Consider the following 18420-nt stretch of genomic DNA (forward strand, 5'->3'; position numbering starts at 1 on the left):
ATATATATATATATATATATATATATATATATAAAACTTAGAAGAGAGTAACAGAACCCAGTTCTTACCTACATCTCATTCTGAACATAAGGGTTTTATACTATTTTTCAGATGAGGATAGTTGATCTTGCTAATAGGCTCTGAATGTCAATTGTGCTAGAGGTTGCAAAAACCCATAATTTTGATAAAGTTAAGGATGATTATCACATCCCCAGTGTGTTGATGAAGCAGTATCATGCATGAGAAAACTACTAGGAATTTTCCTCATTATAGAGTGATACAACTATTATTTTCTCATTTTAGGTATAATTAGTAGTATGTGGCACTTCCCCAGCAGGTCTCCAGATCTAGATATAAGTTTTTCCATGTATCTGCTACACATTTTGGAAAGTTGTTTGTTCGCTGTACATTTGGATGAGATATTCTAACCAATTTTTGCATAATGGTTCCTAAAATCAAGAAGCACGTTTTCACCTATGTTTGTATACAGTTGGTGCCATTCTAAATCCTTATAAAATGCACTTGTTTTAACCACTGATTTCAAATCTGCAATAATTCGGGGACTTCTTTAAATAATTCCTGAGCGCCAAGAAATTTAATGTTTTTGAGGCTTTTTTAAAGAAGTGCAATGAAAAACCAGCACTTCTAGAATGGCCATACGTGTGGGTTTTCCTGGACAATTTCATGATTGCCAGAAATCCCCCCAGACGCTATAAGTCTTGGACAAATCATGGATATGTCTAGAAAAACCCAGAAGTATGGCAGTCAGAATATATATATATAATGAAAATACATAAATAACAACAATACCGTATTGGTCCAAATATAAGCCACTCCTTTAAAATTGGAAGTGGGCGGGGGAGAGAGAAAATTAAAAATACCCGAATATAAGCCTCTCCATTCCTCGGTGCTACTGGCTGCATAGTGGGGGTGGGGAGCTGAACTGTGTTGCCAGCGGCCTTTCCCCTTTCCTTGCTCTCTCCCTTCCTGGCCTTGGGGGAGACAACAGGGAACTATGCTTGGGTCGGCCACCGCTTTGCCGCGCTCCTGGTACTGTCTCCCCCACGCTCCTGGCTGCATACCATCAGGTTGCGAATGTAAGCCGCACTTACACTTTTCATGGTAGGAATTAGGGAAAAACATGAGGCTCGTATTCAGGCCAATACATTACTTTCAAATATACAACAATTGTTTATTAGAATGACTAGATTACTGATAATATTGGAGAGAATTATTCAAGCCTTTCAGAGGGTGTTACAAGTGTGTCCCTGGACTCACATGTATGTAGCCAGCACTCATGTATCCTCATATTGTCACTGCTGAGAGGTTTAGGATCTTTTGCTGGAGTTACGACCTAAGTTAGGAATCCACCAAGATGCTTCTGCACAGTTAATCAAGAATTGTTTTATTCAAATGTAAGGAATGTTAGCAAACCAAAGTGAGAAAGAAATGGAATGTTTCTGGCTAAACTCTGCAAACAGTACTATGAGAATAGTTGTTTGCTTAAGCAAGTACCTATGACTGAATTATTACGACATCACTACAACCAGCATTTCCAACGAACTACATATGCAAGCAGAATAATGATATGCACTCATGTTCTTATACTTTTTTTGCTGATAAGTTATTCCCTGGTGTTCAGCTCAGGTCTGAATATAATAATGTAGCATTTAGAGGAAAAGATGCAAGCCAGTAACCCAGCACCAGAGGACAACATGGAAAATATCTCCACAGCTACCATGTATTTCCATTTGGAGCTCCGATAGGTGGGAACAAAGGACAACCAAACATGCAAACACCAGCAAGCTGAAAGTGATAAATTTGGCCTCATTGAAACTGTCAGGTAACTTCCTGGCAAGGAAAGCCAAGGTGAAGCTGACAATGGCCAGCAAACACATATAGACTAAGTCACCATAAAACATGGCAACTGAACCCTCATTACATTCAAGTATGATTTCCCCATTCAGTGAGTGTACAGTGGTACCTCGTGTTACATCCAAAGAGTACCAAGGCAAGCCTGAATAAAGGAGCAGAAAAGGACAATGTAATTTGCTAGCCTTTTCCCTATCCATTTCCTCATCCTGGAGGAATCCTGGCTTGGTTGCCATGGATGCCAAAACTACAGTAATGGTTTTTGCCAAAACACTGGAAACAGCCACAGAGAAGATGATGCTGAAAGTTATTTGTTGGAAAAGACAGGTCAGCTTTCCAGGCTGTCCAATGAAGAGAAAGGGGCAGAGGAAACAAAGTCTTAAGCTTGTGCTGCATAAGAATATTGTATCAACTAGTGCTAGATTATGAAACTAGGATGCATATATTGAAGTGATTTACTACATATAAGTGTATTAACAAATGTGAGAGTGAATAAAACATTGAAAGGACATTCTTTGTCTGTCTTCTCTTGGGTCTATGAAAAAGAGTAATGGTGCTGTCTTGGAGCTGCATAATAACTCTTAGTACAATCACTGTGGTCTAAACCACTGAGCGTCTTGGGCTTGCTGATCAGAAGGTCGGCAGTTTGAGGACCCGTGACGGGGTGATATCCAGTTGCTTTGTCCCAGCTCCTGCCAACCTAGCAGTTCAAAAGCATACCAGTGCAAGTAGATAAATAGGTACCACTGCAATGGGAAGATAACAGAGATTCCATTGCCCAGAAGTGGTTTAGTCATGCTGGCCACATGACCCGGAAAGGTGTCTGTGGACAAATGCTGGCTCCCTCGATCTGAAGCAAGATGAGGGTTGCAAACCCACAGTTGCCTTTGACTGGACTTAACCTTCCAGGGGTCCTTCACCTTTACATGTCAACCATAATAATATGCATAGATTGAAAAGCCAACAACATCAGTAACAGTTGGAGGCTGTTGACTCTTAAGAAGGTTGATTAATCTGAGTTGTATTCTACGTGGGTCAGCATGTTTGGGCAGGGGTAGATAGATGGAAAGAAACAAGGGACCCTGGCTCAGTCTTTCCAAGGACCCTGTCTTCCTACTCCCAATTCAGGTTTAACAGCAGCAGCAACTCCAGCCCCCTCCCCCTTGACATAGGCAGATACGCAGAGCCGTAACTAGGTGATCTTGCACCCCTGACAGAACTGTCCACATTGCGCCCCCTAGCCATGGACAAATTAGCTCTTCTTTCCACCTCTCCTCCAACCCCAACCCCTCCACCCATTCAATTCACCCGCTATTTAAAACCATTTCTTATGAGGCAATAATCAATATTTATATTTAAGGACATATTTTTAAGCCAATTATGTGCCCCCCATTGCCTGTGCCCCATCTTGGGGGCCCACCTTGCCACACCCTAGCTACGGCCCTGCAGATAGGCAGGTAGTTTCCTTCTTCCTCCTCTTCTCTTCCTCCTCCTCCTAGTCCTGGCTGCCCTTTCCCTTCCCTTCCTACTGCTGGAATTCCTGGGAAATCACCACAGAACAGCAGCAAATTGCTTACATACAGGAACTGGTCCATGAACCACCATTTTCAGTAGTGTTTTTCCAACAGAGAGAAAATAACAATAATATTATTACCTTCAGTCTCTATTTTATATTTATTCATGGAATATTTATTTCAGTCAATAATTCTGTTTGGCTGTTGAGTATGAAGAGAATAAATATGCAAATTCACCTTGTGGGTCTTGACTTGCAAATAATTTCACTAAAATGTCAAAGAAAAGGTCCATTAAGATCGTTGAGATTAATTATAAAGCTTAAGAAATGATGTTTCTTGGTATATTTAACCTCTGTGAAGTACTGTATGTGTTGGTCATTATACTATTCATTCTACCATTCAGATAGCATACTTGAAAGGGGAAGGGAGTGAAGAGCTATCTGTTTTTAATTCTCATATAACTTAGTCTTTTCCTGATTTTAGTTGCTCCCTGTTACTCAAGTCAGCCCTGAACAAAAGAATGTAGCATTTAGGGGAAAAGATGCAAAGCAGTAACCCAGCACTGGAGGATAAGATAGAGAAGATCTCCACAGCCACCATGTATTTTCCTTTGGTGTTCAGGTAGGCAGGAACAAAGAACAACCAAACACTGCAGAACACCATCATGCTGAAAGTGATAAATTTGGCTTCATTGAAAGTGTCTGGCAACCTCCTAGCAAGGTATGCCACCGTGAAGCTGACAAGGGCCAGGAAGCACATATAGCCCAAGACACTATAAAACATGACAGTTGAGCCTTCATTACACTCTGCTATAATTTCCCCATTGACGGAGTACATGTCTGTATCTGCATATGGGGGAGAAATACTCAACCAAAGGGTACAAATTCCTGCTTCAATAAAGGAGCCTGAAAACATGATAGAGTTTGTCAGCTTTTTCCCCATCCATTTTCTTATTCTAGATCCTGGTCTAGTAGCCATAAATGCCAGGACTACAGTGATGGTTTTAGCTAACAAGCTGGAAAGAGCAAGAGAAAATATGATGCCAAAAGTTGTTTGTCGGAGTAAGCAAATTAGCTGTCCAGGTTTTCCAATAAAAAGCAAGCAGCAGAGGAAACACAGTAGGAGGGATACGAGAAGAATGTAGGTGACACTTCGGTTGTTGGCTTTGACGATGGGTGTGTTCTGGTGCTTCACAAATATTATTATCACCAAAGCTGTGATCAGAGCAAGAGCAAGAGCAGACAAAGCTAAAGTCATCCCTAAAGGTTCCTCGTATGAAAGGTAGGTTATGACTTTGGGAATGCATTGGTTCTGGTGGAAGTTTGAGTATTGATCTTCTGGACATTCGGTGCAGGCATCCATATCTAGAATAAAATTTTAAAAAATTGGATACTTTTATAGTCATTGTTAGAGCTGCATTAAATCTCTCCTCATTTCCAAGTTCATTAGCCAAGGGTTGTCATTCATCTGCAACCTCCTCACATGTGAAGACTATCCATCTTTGCTTTTAAGCAAAGAACAGTTCCATCAGATGTGAGATATCAGCAAAGAAGGTGTTTTGAGGTATATGGCACATTATTCCACAGATCCTAGTCCAGAACTGGGGGGAAGCTATGCCAGCCCTGGAAGAACTAGCAAAAACCATAAAACTAATTTAAAAAGTCACAGCCATCTTCCACCCTAATGAACATGATGTTATAACACTGGTCTTAAAGATCTACATTGGCTCCCAGTACATTTCTGATCACAATTCAGGCCCTGTATATAGGAATATGTATATATTCAGGCCCTCTTCATCCCAGACAGTAATGTCCAGCTTCATGCTCCAGCACCAGGGGGCGGAGAGCAGGTGGGGGCAGGGCTGGTGTGCATCCTGGGGCAGGGTTTGCTGCCTGCAAGGGTGTGGCACCCAGCGCTGGTGGGGGGCAGCTGCGATGGCACTTACTGTGATCGCACTGCCGGGGGCTATGTGTTCCACCCGCACTCCTCTTCCTCTGCCAGTGCTTCTGGTGGTTCCCTCACTGCTAGTAATGAAGTTATAGGCAACCAGGCAGAGGGTTTTCTTGGTGGTGGCACCTGCCCTGTGCAATGTCATCTCATCAGATGTCAAACAGTTAAACAACTATGCAACTTTTCAAAGACATCTGTTGGAAGCCGCCCAGAGTGGTTGGGGCAAACCAGTCAGATGGACGGGGTATAATAAATAAATAAATAAATAAATCATTCTATTGTTTCACATGTTTTACTTATTGAGATTAATTGGTTCTCAGATCATGTAATTTCAGTTTCTCAATATACATATCTTTTTGTTTTTGTTTTTGCTTTATATCTATTTTTCTATGGTGGGGTTAATAAAAATGGAATAAGTAATGCGTATTGATTATTTTTGTTATAAATATCATTGTAAAATTATAATGAAGATGAATTTTTGAAAATTCAGCTTCTCCTTGATGTGATGTGTCTCACAATAATGTTCTGTAGTGAAATATAGAATCAGAGATGTTACTTCCAATACCAATAGTTAGCAAACAATATATAAGAAAACCCATTTGGTGTCCTTCTAAGGCCCTTGCCAGAATTGCTGATATCAGAACATGAAAGTCTAAATAGTAGCTTGTTTTACTACATGTCTTAAATTTGGACTGGGTACTTCTGAAAAGGAATGGTTTACATTGTTGGTGGAAAGTGTACTACATATGGAATATTTTCATCATTCAAACAAGATGATTCACATGTTAAGCATGATTATTTCCCCCCTTTAAAGCCGTATGGTGGGTTTCAATGTAGCACTCTGTGGACCAAGCACATGGTGAATGAGGTCCACGCATGCACTGGCACTTCCACCCTTGTCCTCCCCCTATTCTCCATGAACTCCATAATTAACCCCTGGAGCCTTGTGGGAAACCCAGAATGGGTTTAGGTGCTGCAGGGGGGAAACAGCAGGGAGGTTCCATTGCATGCACAGGCCTTGTTCTGCACGCACAACAACTTAGCTGAATACCAAATATAGTCACGTCAGTCTTGCTGGATAATTGTGGAATTCATTCTGCACTTACTAATATTCAATTTATTACTCACCCTTTACCAACAGATCCCAACAGATGCAACATTTAAAAACTGTACATTAAAAACAGTTATGATACTGTTAAAATAATTAGTAGTACAGGAATGTACTGAAAACACCTACCTTAAGTTTCAAAGGCACATTGACCTCTGTGACAACCATATCTCCTACCTGTCTGGTTAGAAATCTTCCCTTCTGGACAAGGAACACATTCATAACAGCAAAAAGGCTCCCCTTCCTTCTTTTTCCTATTGTATCCAGGACGGCACTTGTCATTACACAGAGAAGTGGGAAGAATCTATAAATAAATGTACAATTTTATCATTTTCAATACAATTCGCATTTCATTGAATATCACCACACATTGAATAATACACATATTTACCACTTCCATGGTTCCATTTATTTATCAATTAAGACTACATATTCTAATTCTCCTTTTATTCAATTATTCCCCCACTATAATTTTAAGAATTTAAACTGCTACATTTACATTAATCCTGCTAACACTTTATCTTGCTTTGCATAATTCTTGAGGTATTCTGCAAACATTTTCCACTTTTTCTTAAACACGCCATCTTCCTGATTTCTTATTCTGTTGGTTAAATTTGCCAATTCTGCATATTCCAATAACTTTATCTGCCACTCCTCCGTTGTTGTGTTCATTCTCTCTTTCTATTTCTGAGCATATACCATAGACTGCTGTAATTGCTTAAAGAAATTCTGCAGTTCTGCGAAGACTTCTGTTCCTAATATACCTTGCAAGAAGGTTTCTGGTCTTTTTATAACATTTTTTGATTTCATTATATATCACCTCCCAGAATTCCTGTGGAATTCTACATGTCCACCACATATGATAAAAAGTACCCTCCCTTACTTGACGCTTGCAACAGGTGCTTAATGCTGATTTATATATTTTCGCTAATTTAAGCGGCATAAAATACCACCTATATATAATCTTCATGAAGTTTTCTTTCAACGTATCACAATCTGCAAATTGTTTGACTGCTTACTGGGACACATTATTGGCAACCAGTCACCCCACTGCTGAGAGAATGGCACTGGCTACCAATTTGCTGCTGGCCCATGATTAAGGTGCTGGTCTTCTTCTGATGCCCAGAGATGATGTTGAAGGGTTTGTGGAAGTGGTCAAATGATTAGCACTCCTGAAACTGATTCTGAAAGAGACATAGACTTGAATTCCCTAGTAGGAAAATACAATGCTGTGATATTGCTGGTTCTGATCCCATTGGGGCATGGGGAGATTTGATGGGGAATGATATCCCCATATATTTTCCTGCTCGTATTTTATAAAATTACTACCTGAAGACAGTGAGTAAGCAGCTTACTCCAGGGCCATCTTAGTTTTAATGTTCCATTTTTTGAATGCCCCTTCCTAAGTAGTTCTGCTGCCAACCATTTACTCTTTTGCTGGCAATTGAAAAGACTCTTCTTTCAGAAGGCCAGCTGCTATTCATTTATTCTTTGCCTTTTTATTTTCTGTGCACAATTAAATTATTAGTTCTTGTTTTATTTCTGTATTATGAATGTTGCATTTGATTGATTTGCTGATGTTTTATCTGTGACCATACCTGGGATCATGGGAGGAAGGATGGGAAATCAATGGAAATTAGGGCTATGAACCAATTTCTTATGCTTACTGTGAATATATGTACAGATTAGCCTTACATTGCAAGCATTTTCTGAGTCTCCAGTGACCCTCTTTAAATGAAACCAACCCAGGGTACATGTTGGACGTTGGAAGTCTTGAAACCTTTTGCTGATTGCAGAATGGGGTGCACTAATTGGAGTATATGTAACAATATGAAAAAAAGTCGTCAGGCACATTTGAACAATCCATTTCCAGTTATTTGGGAGAAAAAGATTTACAAGTCTTCCTAGCTCACCTGGTTAAATGTTCTATGCCACACAATGCGTTCATCCTGAATGGTTAACTCCTTGCCTGGAGGAGCTTGACGATCCAGCCTTCCAATTTTGACTCTACCAAAAGATTGATTTGGAAACATTACCCAGTTGGTCACATCAAATCCTGCCATTATCTCTCCATGTTCGTTAAGCTGTATTGTCTCTCCAGCACTGTTGTTGAATGTGAGATTTCTTAGAAAGGGATGGAGCTACATTCAAAAAATATAGAAAGGGGTAAAATGTTTGAATCCTCAGAGTGGTGAATACAACCATAATTTTCAGAGAGGTGTGCACTAGTTGTGTGTGTGTAGCCAGTCCAGACATTTTATGAAATACAAAACCCTTAATTTAGTTTCACCCTAAAAAAAATCATTCTAAAGTCAATTTGTAAAATACTGGAGAATATTGGTAGTTGTGTTTAAAAACAGTAAAGTTTTGAAAGCTTCAGTTCATCATCTTGATTTAAAATTGCATCCAAATATAACCAATCATAGACCAAAACTAGGTCCTCAATCTTAGGAATTATTTTGCAAAGTTTTCTTACTATTCTAGCCAGTGAACTTATGTAAGGAAGTTGTGCCATCACTCTTTACCAGAAACTGTCAGATTAAAACTATGGGCCTTAGAGCCACACCCAGAGCATAACTGCAGGTCATCAAGATATCATAAGAAATTTGGTCTTTGAGGAACAGCCTGTCACACCTGAGTAATAGTTATTTTTCAGGTAGACAGCTTGGCCTCTGGCAGCTAACTCATTAGGAGTCATCACTTCTGCATACTTGGAGGTGGCTCAGCCTCCACCTGATTCAGTAGAATGGTCAAAAACCTGTATATCCCTCTTAGGATCCATCACACAAAACAACAATAGGTTCAGAAGTATCCAAATGTATCAATGAAGATGGTGTGGCAGCAAGATACATTTCCACCAAGCCAAAGGAGCTTGGGAAGAGACAAATGATATTCTTGTAAAGAAGCTGGTAAAATGATATTCTTGTTAAGAAGCTGGTAAAATGATATTCTTGTAAAGAAGCTGGTAAAATGCGGTCTTGACTATGCTACCACTCAGTGGATTTGTAACTGGCTGACTGACCGAACCCAAAGGGTGCTCATCAATGGTTCCTCTTCATCCTGGAGAAGAGTGACTAGTGGGGTGCCACAGGGTTCTGTCTTGGGCCCGGTCTTATTCAACATCTTTATCAACGACTTGGATGATGGACTCAAGGGCATCCTGATCAAATTTGCAGATGACACCAAACTGGGAGGGGTGGCTAACACCCCAGAGGACAGGATCACACTTCAAAACGACCTTGACAGATTAGAGAACTGGGCAAAAACAAACAAGATGAATTTTAACAGGGAGAAATGTAAAGTATTGCACTTGGGCAAAAAAAAAAATGAGAGGCACAAATACAAGATGGGTGACACCTGGCTTGAGAGCAGTACATGTGAAAAGGATCTAGGAGTCTTGGTTGACCACAAACTTGACATGAGCCAACAGTGTGATGCGGCAGCTAAAAAAGCCAATGCAATTCTGGGCTGCATCAATAGGAGTATAGCATCTAGATCAAGGGAAGTAATAGTGCCACTGTATTCTGCTCTGGTCAGAGCTCACCTGGAGTACTGTGTCCAGTTCTGGGCACCACAATTCAAGAAGGACACTGACAAACTGGAACGTGTCCAGAGGAGGGCAACCAAAATGGTCAAAGGCCTGGAAACGATGCCGTATGAGGAACGGCTAAGGGAGCTGGGCATGTTTAGCCTGGAGAAGAGGAGGTTAAGGGGTGATGTGATAGCCATGTTCAAATATATAAAAGGATGTCATATAGAGGAGGGAGAAGGGTTGTTTTCTGCTGCTCCAGAGAAGCGGACACGGAGCAATGGATCCAAACTACAAGAAAGAAGATTCCACCTAAACATTAGGAAGAACTTCCTGACAGTAAGAGCTGTTCGACAGTGGAATTTGCTGCCAAGGAGTGTGGTGGAGTCTCCTTCTTTGGAGGTCTTTAAGCAGAGGCTTGACTACCATATGTCAGGAGTGCTCTGATGGTGTTTCCTGCTTGGCAGGGGGTTGGACTTGATGGCCCTTGTGGTCTCTTCCAACTCTATGATTCTGTGATTCTATGATTCTATGAAATGAATAATTTTCAGGTGTAGGGAAAAACTCAACATGATGAGAATGCTTTCTAATAAAAGATGAAAAGGTAAAAAAATTCTCCTGTGTCTTTCTTTAAAAAAGTGTTCCTGGTATGTTAGCCAGCAGTGAAGATGTGATCAGCAGCCCTGACCAAAATTTGCCCATATAGGAGGTATGACATAAAAGTGAATGATTTATTAGTGAAAGTGCTATTGTGGTGGTTTGGAGTTACTTGTGCGTAAACTGTCCCCGTTTGGGAGCTTAACTGCCTGGGTTAAACCGTCTTGACTGCACAGCCCATCTCAGAGTGGCTGCCTCAGTCGCTAGCAGAATCTGTCTGTGGGCGTTTCTTAAACCTTTGCCAGCATAAAAGCTGTTTGACACCCAATCGTCTCCGCCTCTCATTGCGCGGGAGTCTTCTGCGCAGGGAGGGCGTGGGTAGTGGAGGACCAGTGCTCTCCTCACTGACTTCCAAGGAAGAATCCCGGAGACCTTCCCCCTCTTCCCCCATTTGCTCTCCTGGATCCATGGTCTTACGCTGATTTCCTTCCCCATCTATCAAGCTGCGTCTCCCCCTAGTGCTGGTACCTTCCCCTGCAGAATCGGAGAGCCTCTCCTTCTCCTGTTGCTCTGATGTCAGTTTCCTGACAGCTATGTATAACACAGCAAACAGGGAAGCCAGCCAATCTCACCAAGCTATTTGATAGGAAAGAAAAAGCCTTGAATGTAAGATCTGTTTATGTACATGAGATTTTAATTTTTTTTTTACACAGCTGTGGAATAATATGGTATTCTAGGCCACCGAAGAGCAGAAAATACTGTGCTGTGGGTAAAATTACCTCCCATGGCTGCAGATTCTGCAAATCCACTCTAGCCACCTGTGATTTGGGTTTGAATCTAGATTGATACATAGCATGTAGAGCATGTGCCACTGCGTGAGGAACATTGTACACAGCATAGCTGCTGCCAGTCATGCTCATTTCAAAGATTTGTAATGGAAGACTCTCCAATTTCTCCTCCTCAGTGCAACGTTTCTTAGGCTCTTCACCCACATTATTATTTTTCAATGAGCACTTGAAGGTCTTTTCCCAGAAATCCTTGATCAAATCATTTTGTTTTTCCTCAAAAGGATTTAGACTCTGAAGAAATGTCCTGAATCCCAGGGGTTCATTTGAGTGTATAGATACAGATAAGGCACCTTGTAAAGGGTGCATATTCCACCTCCTTTCATTGGTGGTTTTGAAATCCCAATGACTTGTCACAAGCCATACTTTACCTATAGAAAGTTGTGCCATATGAAGATACCCAATCAAAATGTCCATCAACATGGAACTACCATAGACCACAAAAACATTGGCTTTGCTTGTCATGACAATTGAAATTTTATTAAATTCACTAAGGAGCAAATCCGTCATTCCTTCAGCATAAGCCAATGGCCATATCCTATGTATAAAATCAACACAGATGTAATTCAGGGTAAGCTGTGGAACTAATGCTTCCAATAAAATTTCTCCTGTAATGTATTCTATAGTAAAGAGACCAATCCATGTCCATTTGAAATGCAAAAGTAACTTGATCAACCCATTGTACTCATGGACATCATTAGGGACCATCTGGTAAAGGGAATGGTACTGTCTTCTTTCAGTCACCCTTGAGTCAAGACAGGCATAGGTGAACTAAAAGCAAACACATATATGATACGAAAAGCACAGAAAATGTGTGGATTAAGGGTATGCATTGCTAATATGGATTACTTTTGTCCACAGCCACTACTTTGGGTTAAATGAATATTTCATTTACCAGGAAAAAATAATGATCAATGGATATATCAAGCCAAGGCAATCTTGATGCAAATAATTTGAAATAAGCTTGCCCCTCCAAGTCCCCTCTCCGCTTATCACTAAGACTAAAACCCTTACAGAGCAACAAACTTTGAGGCAGACTGCAGCAGAAGTGAACAGGCCTACTGCTCAGTGTCTCTAACTCAAAAAGACTGTTATTAATTGACATAACTGTAGCAACTTACACAACTGCCTCCAGCACAAGGTATATGACCTCACAAGATTCTTTCTTAGAATGTTGCAGTCCTTGTGAGTATTAACTCTTTACTTAGCATTTTGGATGCTCATATCTCACACAATCTCAGTACTATCCTCAAAAACACCCACCTGAGGAATCTTGTACATGCTTATAATACTGGCCAAACTGAAGGAGATCTCAGTTAACTTTGTCCCAAGAATGGCCATCAAATTGTTCTGGCGATCACATTTATAATTTGGAGCTGAAATATGCCGTGGAGAAAGTAGGTCCAGTGAGAGCTTAGAAGTAACTACAACCCTGTGCATGCTATCATAGATTCGGAAGCCCAACGTGATGTTAGGCAAAATATGGTGATTTTTGTTTATCTCCTCTACAGCAAATACCATGGCAAGAACCTCCTGGTAGTTTTTCGGTACCACACTGCAATACAAATTGGGGGGGGCACAGTATACTATTTCTCATATTTTTTATCACCTCCATGAAATAAAACAGGTAGCAACAATCTTCTACATCCGTTAGGAAAAATCTGCTGTGCACAGAATATTTCCTGCATTACAAATTGCAGTGTAAGGTGTCCTTTACTGCAAATCCATTACAACATGGCCTTTGTAAGGATTTTTGGGTAGATTAATGGTCTTTTGAACAATTCAGAAAAAAGTATTTTCATATGCTCTACACCTTCTAGAGCTGTGAAATATTTCTAGCCTAGAACGTATGGGCATCCAATGGAATGTTTCTAGGGTAGGGCTATCATGTGCGTTATTTACAAATGAATCAGAAAAAGCCTCTCCTCTTCCCCAAGGTGAGGTGTTGTGAGCGGGTGTCGCTTCCCACAGTTTGCAGGGGGCGTGGATGGTCCACTGAGTTAGAGAGTCCCTGGCCTGTGTCATGCCCACAGCCAGCCAATACAGCTTACTGGGGGGGGGGCGGGGCATGGTTTGCCACTCTTAAATGTGTGTGGGACTGTGGCTCAGCCTGTTTCTTTCCTGCATGCATGAATCTCCCTCCTCCCTCCCTCCCTCCCTCCCTCCTTCCCTCTATTCTCGTGCATTCAATACCTGACCTTGCTATGGACCTCGGTTGGTTGCCTGTTGAAGGGGCCTGGTAGGATTTTTTTCCTCTTGGCAGACTGGCACCAGCCACTTGATTTTTCACCTACCTCGTAGCAAATCATCACAACTTTGTAAGGTTTGGCGGTTAGGCATTGGAAAATGTGTTGTGTGTTGGAGGGGAGGTTGTGGTCATCACTTACCACTCCCTTTGAAGGGTATTCCATTAAAGGAATCAGTGGTCGTGGTTCCTGTCTGAAGCCCAGGTGGTGACTAGGGCCATGGCACGACTCTCCGGTGACTCTAGGGGAAAGCTTCCAGTTGATTTGTATCAACAAGCTCCCCCTGCAAGTTGTAAACACTTCTGTGACTTCTTGCATGGCGGGCAGGAGTCAGTTTTAGTCTCTTCAGATTCAATGCCTAAACCAATGCCAATCACATTCTGTAACCAATAAAGTTGTGGCCTTTTTAGCCCATTCACCTAAAATACTTGTGTCCATGTGTCTTATTTCATCATAAAGGGGGGACAGGGCCTAAACTCACAACACTGTAAACTTGTCCTATATTCCTTTATTTGCTTTATTTACACAAATGAATATGGAGCAAAAACAGATTTAAAGAAGCACTGCACCAGGGCAGCCCTTCTGCTCTCTAAAATCAGGTGTCCAGAAAGAAATTGCATAAACATATCATATGGAACACTAGATTTATAAAATTAGTAGACTGCAAAAAAGTAACAGTAGAATAAAGTGATAAAACATGCACCAAGTTTGCATCTACTAAGAAATAAACAAACCCACCTATGCTGCTAATAAAAGTTCAGAAGTACCAACATATGATTTACATCTCACATTTCAGATTATGAGAGGAAAAGACCTCTTGTTGCTTCATTATCTGTTCTTAATTTATGTGAGATAAAAAATATTAATTCTACAGAGAGGAAAAAGAGGGTGACTTACATGAGTTCCTTCTGGGGTGCTGAAGAGGACAGTTCAGATGAAATTGTAGGGAAGTGCATCATGTAAAACCGAGAAGCAATAAACCCAATGACAAGATTTCCTGGCTGAGAAAACTCCTGTGAAGTGAAGTAGGTGTTACTTACTTTGCATAGGTCAAAACACATCTTCAGGCTAGAAAAAATTGAATGGCTCTTGCTCACAATATGAGGGAAAAAAACAAGCAGCAGTATCAATAACATCAGCATTTTGGGGACAAGAAATTACTTCCAGACACACCTCACTGTTTTCTTCAATGCCACTTTTATTCAGATGAGTTTGTTTCAACTTAATATGACAAGATGTGACCCCATTCCTACACTGATCAGTTGGTGTAAGAAGGTGACTGCATCCATCTCCTCCGCTCCTTTTTCATGTTTTTTAATTGATTTTAATTGATATCTCTCCTATTTAATGCACCTCAGTTCTTAACTGCAAGATTGTACTTTTTTTCTGCCTGCACACAGAAGTTGTGTTTTCTTTATTAGGGGGATCTATAAGTGAGGCACTGCTGGGAGAAACAGATACAGTGAGGTGCAGATTGTTCAAGCTACTCAAAATACGTTTAGTCTGGAAGAAACAACAGCACACCCAAAGACTGCAAACTTATCGTAAAACTGTTAGAGCTCAGAATGACAGGGCCTTTCCCGCCCTTTATGCTTTGTGCCAGCTCTGAGCATTGGAGAAGACTCTTATAAGTACTTCTATTCATGTGGTTTATTTTCTCAAGGCCTTGAACATACATTTTCTGGAGTTTGTTTAGCAGGGCAATTATGTGTCCATAATTATAGGGGTGATAATCATCTCCCCATCTGCAGATATTTCTGTCTCTGCTACATACAGAAAAACAACTGGAAAAACAGTGGGAGTTGAATAGTCTGGTAAACTTGTATGGCATACCCAGCAAGTGTCTCAGAAAAATTGGGGCATCCCAATTTTTATCATGAGAGACAAGTTGCATTTTTGGTCACCAAGGTCTTGCATGATTTTGCACCACAATTTTCCCTCTTGAAATCCCCCACTTTTTAAACGGTTGGGGTCGTGCAATCTTGCACGGTGCCCGCAAACACACATTTTTAGGCACCATTCCTTGGGGAAATGGTCTTGTAAAATCATGTGAGATCATGACAACCAAAACCACTGCCATTTATTCATGAGATAATAATGGGAACATGTTATTCATCAAGATTTTTCCTGAATTTTTCTATCACTGTGTTGGAGGGTATGGTATTATATTTTCCAAAAATCAAAGTAGAATCATTCACCTGTACTTAGTTCAATGTGGTTTCTATTCTCTTGGAAAGAGAGAAAAGCGATTTCTGACCTTCAGAGGAGGTGGAGTAGCGGGTTTCACGGCCCAACTACGCACGCGGCAGCTGGAACCCAGCCCACTCACGATTGATGGGATTCCCGGCCATGCCACTTCCTGGCCAGCCAATCGGCTGGCTCTGGGAGTGTGGCCTGCCCAATTTGAACCAGGACGCAGCCGGGGATCTCCCTCTTTGCTGCCTGCCAGCTGTTGCTGCTTTGCCCACCCTCCCGCCCTATAAGGTTTTCGTTCCTTGACCTTGCTATGGATCTTGGTTGGTCGCCGTTGAGGGGCCTAGCAAATTGGCACCAGCAACTTGGTTTTTGCCTACCTCATAGCAAATCACCACAACTTTCTTGATATTGGTGGTTATGCATTGGTATTGCTCTGTAGATGGAAGAGGGGAGGTAGCGCCATCACCTGCCCCATATAAAGGATTCCGGGGGGCGTGGCCCTGTCCGAAGCCTATGGATGTGATGGCCTAAGGAACACCCCCAATCTGTGACCCTGGGGGAGTTCCTAGTTGATGTGCATCAGCAGGACTTCCCCTACTGGTGGTTATCCCTTCCTGGACTTCAAGCGGATGGGCTGAAGTCGGATATAGTCTGTTAGGACCAATGCCTAAGCCAATAGCGCTCATCACCTGTAACCAATAAAGTTGTGGCCTTATTTAGCCCATTAACCTTAATAATTCTGTCCTGTGTCATTATTTCCACTTCCACTGGGGGACGGGAACTCGCCACACAACTTAATAACATGAATAATATGCACAAATTCTAATGAATGTAAGTTGAAAAAGAACTCTGCCATGTTATTTTCCTCCCTCTATGAACATAAAATAATATGTGATAATGACTTGTCTTTGTATTAACATATATGCAGGTGGAGCAGGTATCACTTTGATTCTACCACAATTCAACCAGTCTCTTATGCAAGTGGTTTATTTGCTGTCCTCCTTCACATATTGTATAAAAAGATGTGTCAGAATCATGTTGAGGTGACTTGAGACACATTTACTTTAAGGCAAGGCAAGGCCCTTGAACAGAGCGTTAGATGAGTTTTTTCCTAAATGATATTGTTTGTCCAATGGAAATAGAAAAAGAGAATAGTTTCGAAATGACTTCCCCCTTGAACATGGGGATCTTGATTCTGCAATAAGCAGGTCAGATTAAGTTTTGCTGAAGCCTTGGAGCTGTATTAATTTCTGGGAGGTAGGAGATGCAGATAAGGACCCTTTGTAGAACAAAAATGGATCAGTCTGGTTAAATAAACAACATGTGATGTTTATGATAGAAGCACTATCAAGGTACCACTGTATATTCCTCTAGGAGGTCATTTTGCAGGGGCAAACAGAAGTATACCAGATCCATGCATTCATTTCATTGGCACTTATGAGGAAAGGAATAGGGAGATGAGGAATAGGGAGACGATCATCATGTATGCTGCAAATAATGAATTGTGTCTTGCATACAATATGACACAACAATATAAGTAACATCATCATCATCATCCTGTTGACAAAATGCCCCTTCCAAATGTCAGTTTCCGTGGTGCCCTCTACCGCATTGCATATTGTTTCTAAAGCCAGGAAGTGGATATATAACCTAACATATAAGAGCAATTATCTAACAGAAGAAGGATGGAGCCCTGGCAATACCTGGACCTAGTTCTGAAGGATACAAGGGTTTTATAGCTCTTTTTCAGAATCTTCTTTTTTTGGTGTGTTGCTAGCATGTGCTGAATGTCAATGACATTAACAGGTATGATTATCATTTCCCCAGTGTGTTGTTGACTTCTGAAGTTGTATCACGCATAACAAAAGTGCTAGAAGTTTTTTTTTTCTTTCCACCAGAATCATAGACATATTATTTTGTCCTTTGATGAATAATAAGTAGCCAGCGTTATATAGCCTGGTAGATTCAGATCTGACCAGTGCTAGAGTTAAGTTCATCCACAGAGCATTCAGATTTCATTGGAGGTTTTTAAGCAAATATTGGATGGCCACCTGCCATGTATGCTTTAGTTGAGATACCTGCAGTGCAGAGGGTTGAACTAGATGACCCTTGTTGCCCTTCCAACTTTGTAATTCTATGATTCTGTAATAGTTTTCCCCAAACATCCTAAGCTCTACAAATAGCTTCATATAAATGCTAATTAGCATTATGAACAAAACAGTGGCCTGTGATACATCACAACACTGGATACTGAAGCAAAAGCACTCAATACATCAATAAAGTCACATGTGTTGGTGAAAATAACATACAGATGCATTCTATTGAGGTAAATTTCTTGTAAAAGTTTTTAGGGGGAAATTACATTGCAATTAGTATATTAGAAGAAACTTACACAAAAATGCTGCTGAATTCTCTGGAGAAGGTTTGATAGCAGCAGCAATCATCATCATCATCATCATCATTTATTATTTATACCCCACCCATCTGGCAGAGTTTCATATTTGACAGAGAATCACACCTCATCTGACTACAACATCAGAAAGCTCATGGTTCAGTAAGACTC

At 40.9% G+C, this 18420-nt stretch overlaps 1 protein-coding gene across 3 annotated transcripts in view; it reads right to left on the minus strand.

Moving 5' to 3' along the window:
- Positions 1 to 12766, minus strand: part of LOC308570462 (vomeronasal type-2 receptor 26-like) — a 34035-nt gene extending 21269 nt beyond the window's left edge. The window contains exons 1-3 of one of the 3 annotated variants that reach the window (XM_081165307.1): positions 12679 to 12766; positions 8358 to 8451; positions 6622 to 6748 (exon numbers count right to left, since the gene is read on the minus strand). In XM_081165307.1, the coding sequence (XP_081021433.1) occupies positions 6622 to 6748; positions 8358 to 8392 (162 nt within the window). In that variant the 5' untranslated portion in view covers positions 8393 to 8451; positions 12679 to 12766. Of the gene's footprint in view, positions 1 to 6621; positions 6749 to 8357; positions 8721 to 11349; positions 11774 to 12678 lie in introns of those variants that run through there. The other 2 variants (XM_081165306.1, XM_081165305.1) reach the window with 2 other exon arrangements.
- Positions 12767 to 18420: the final 5654 nt, after the last annotated feature.

Source organism: Podarcis bocagei, assembly GCF_964188305.1.
Source record: "Podarcis bocagei genome assembly, chromosome: 13".
NCBI lineage: Eukaryota > Metazoa > Chordata > Lepidosauria > Squamata > Lacertidae > Podarcis > Podarcis bocagei.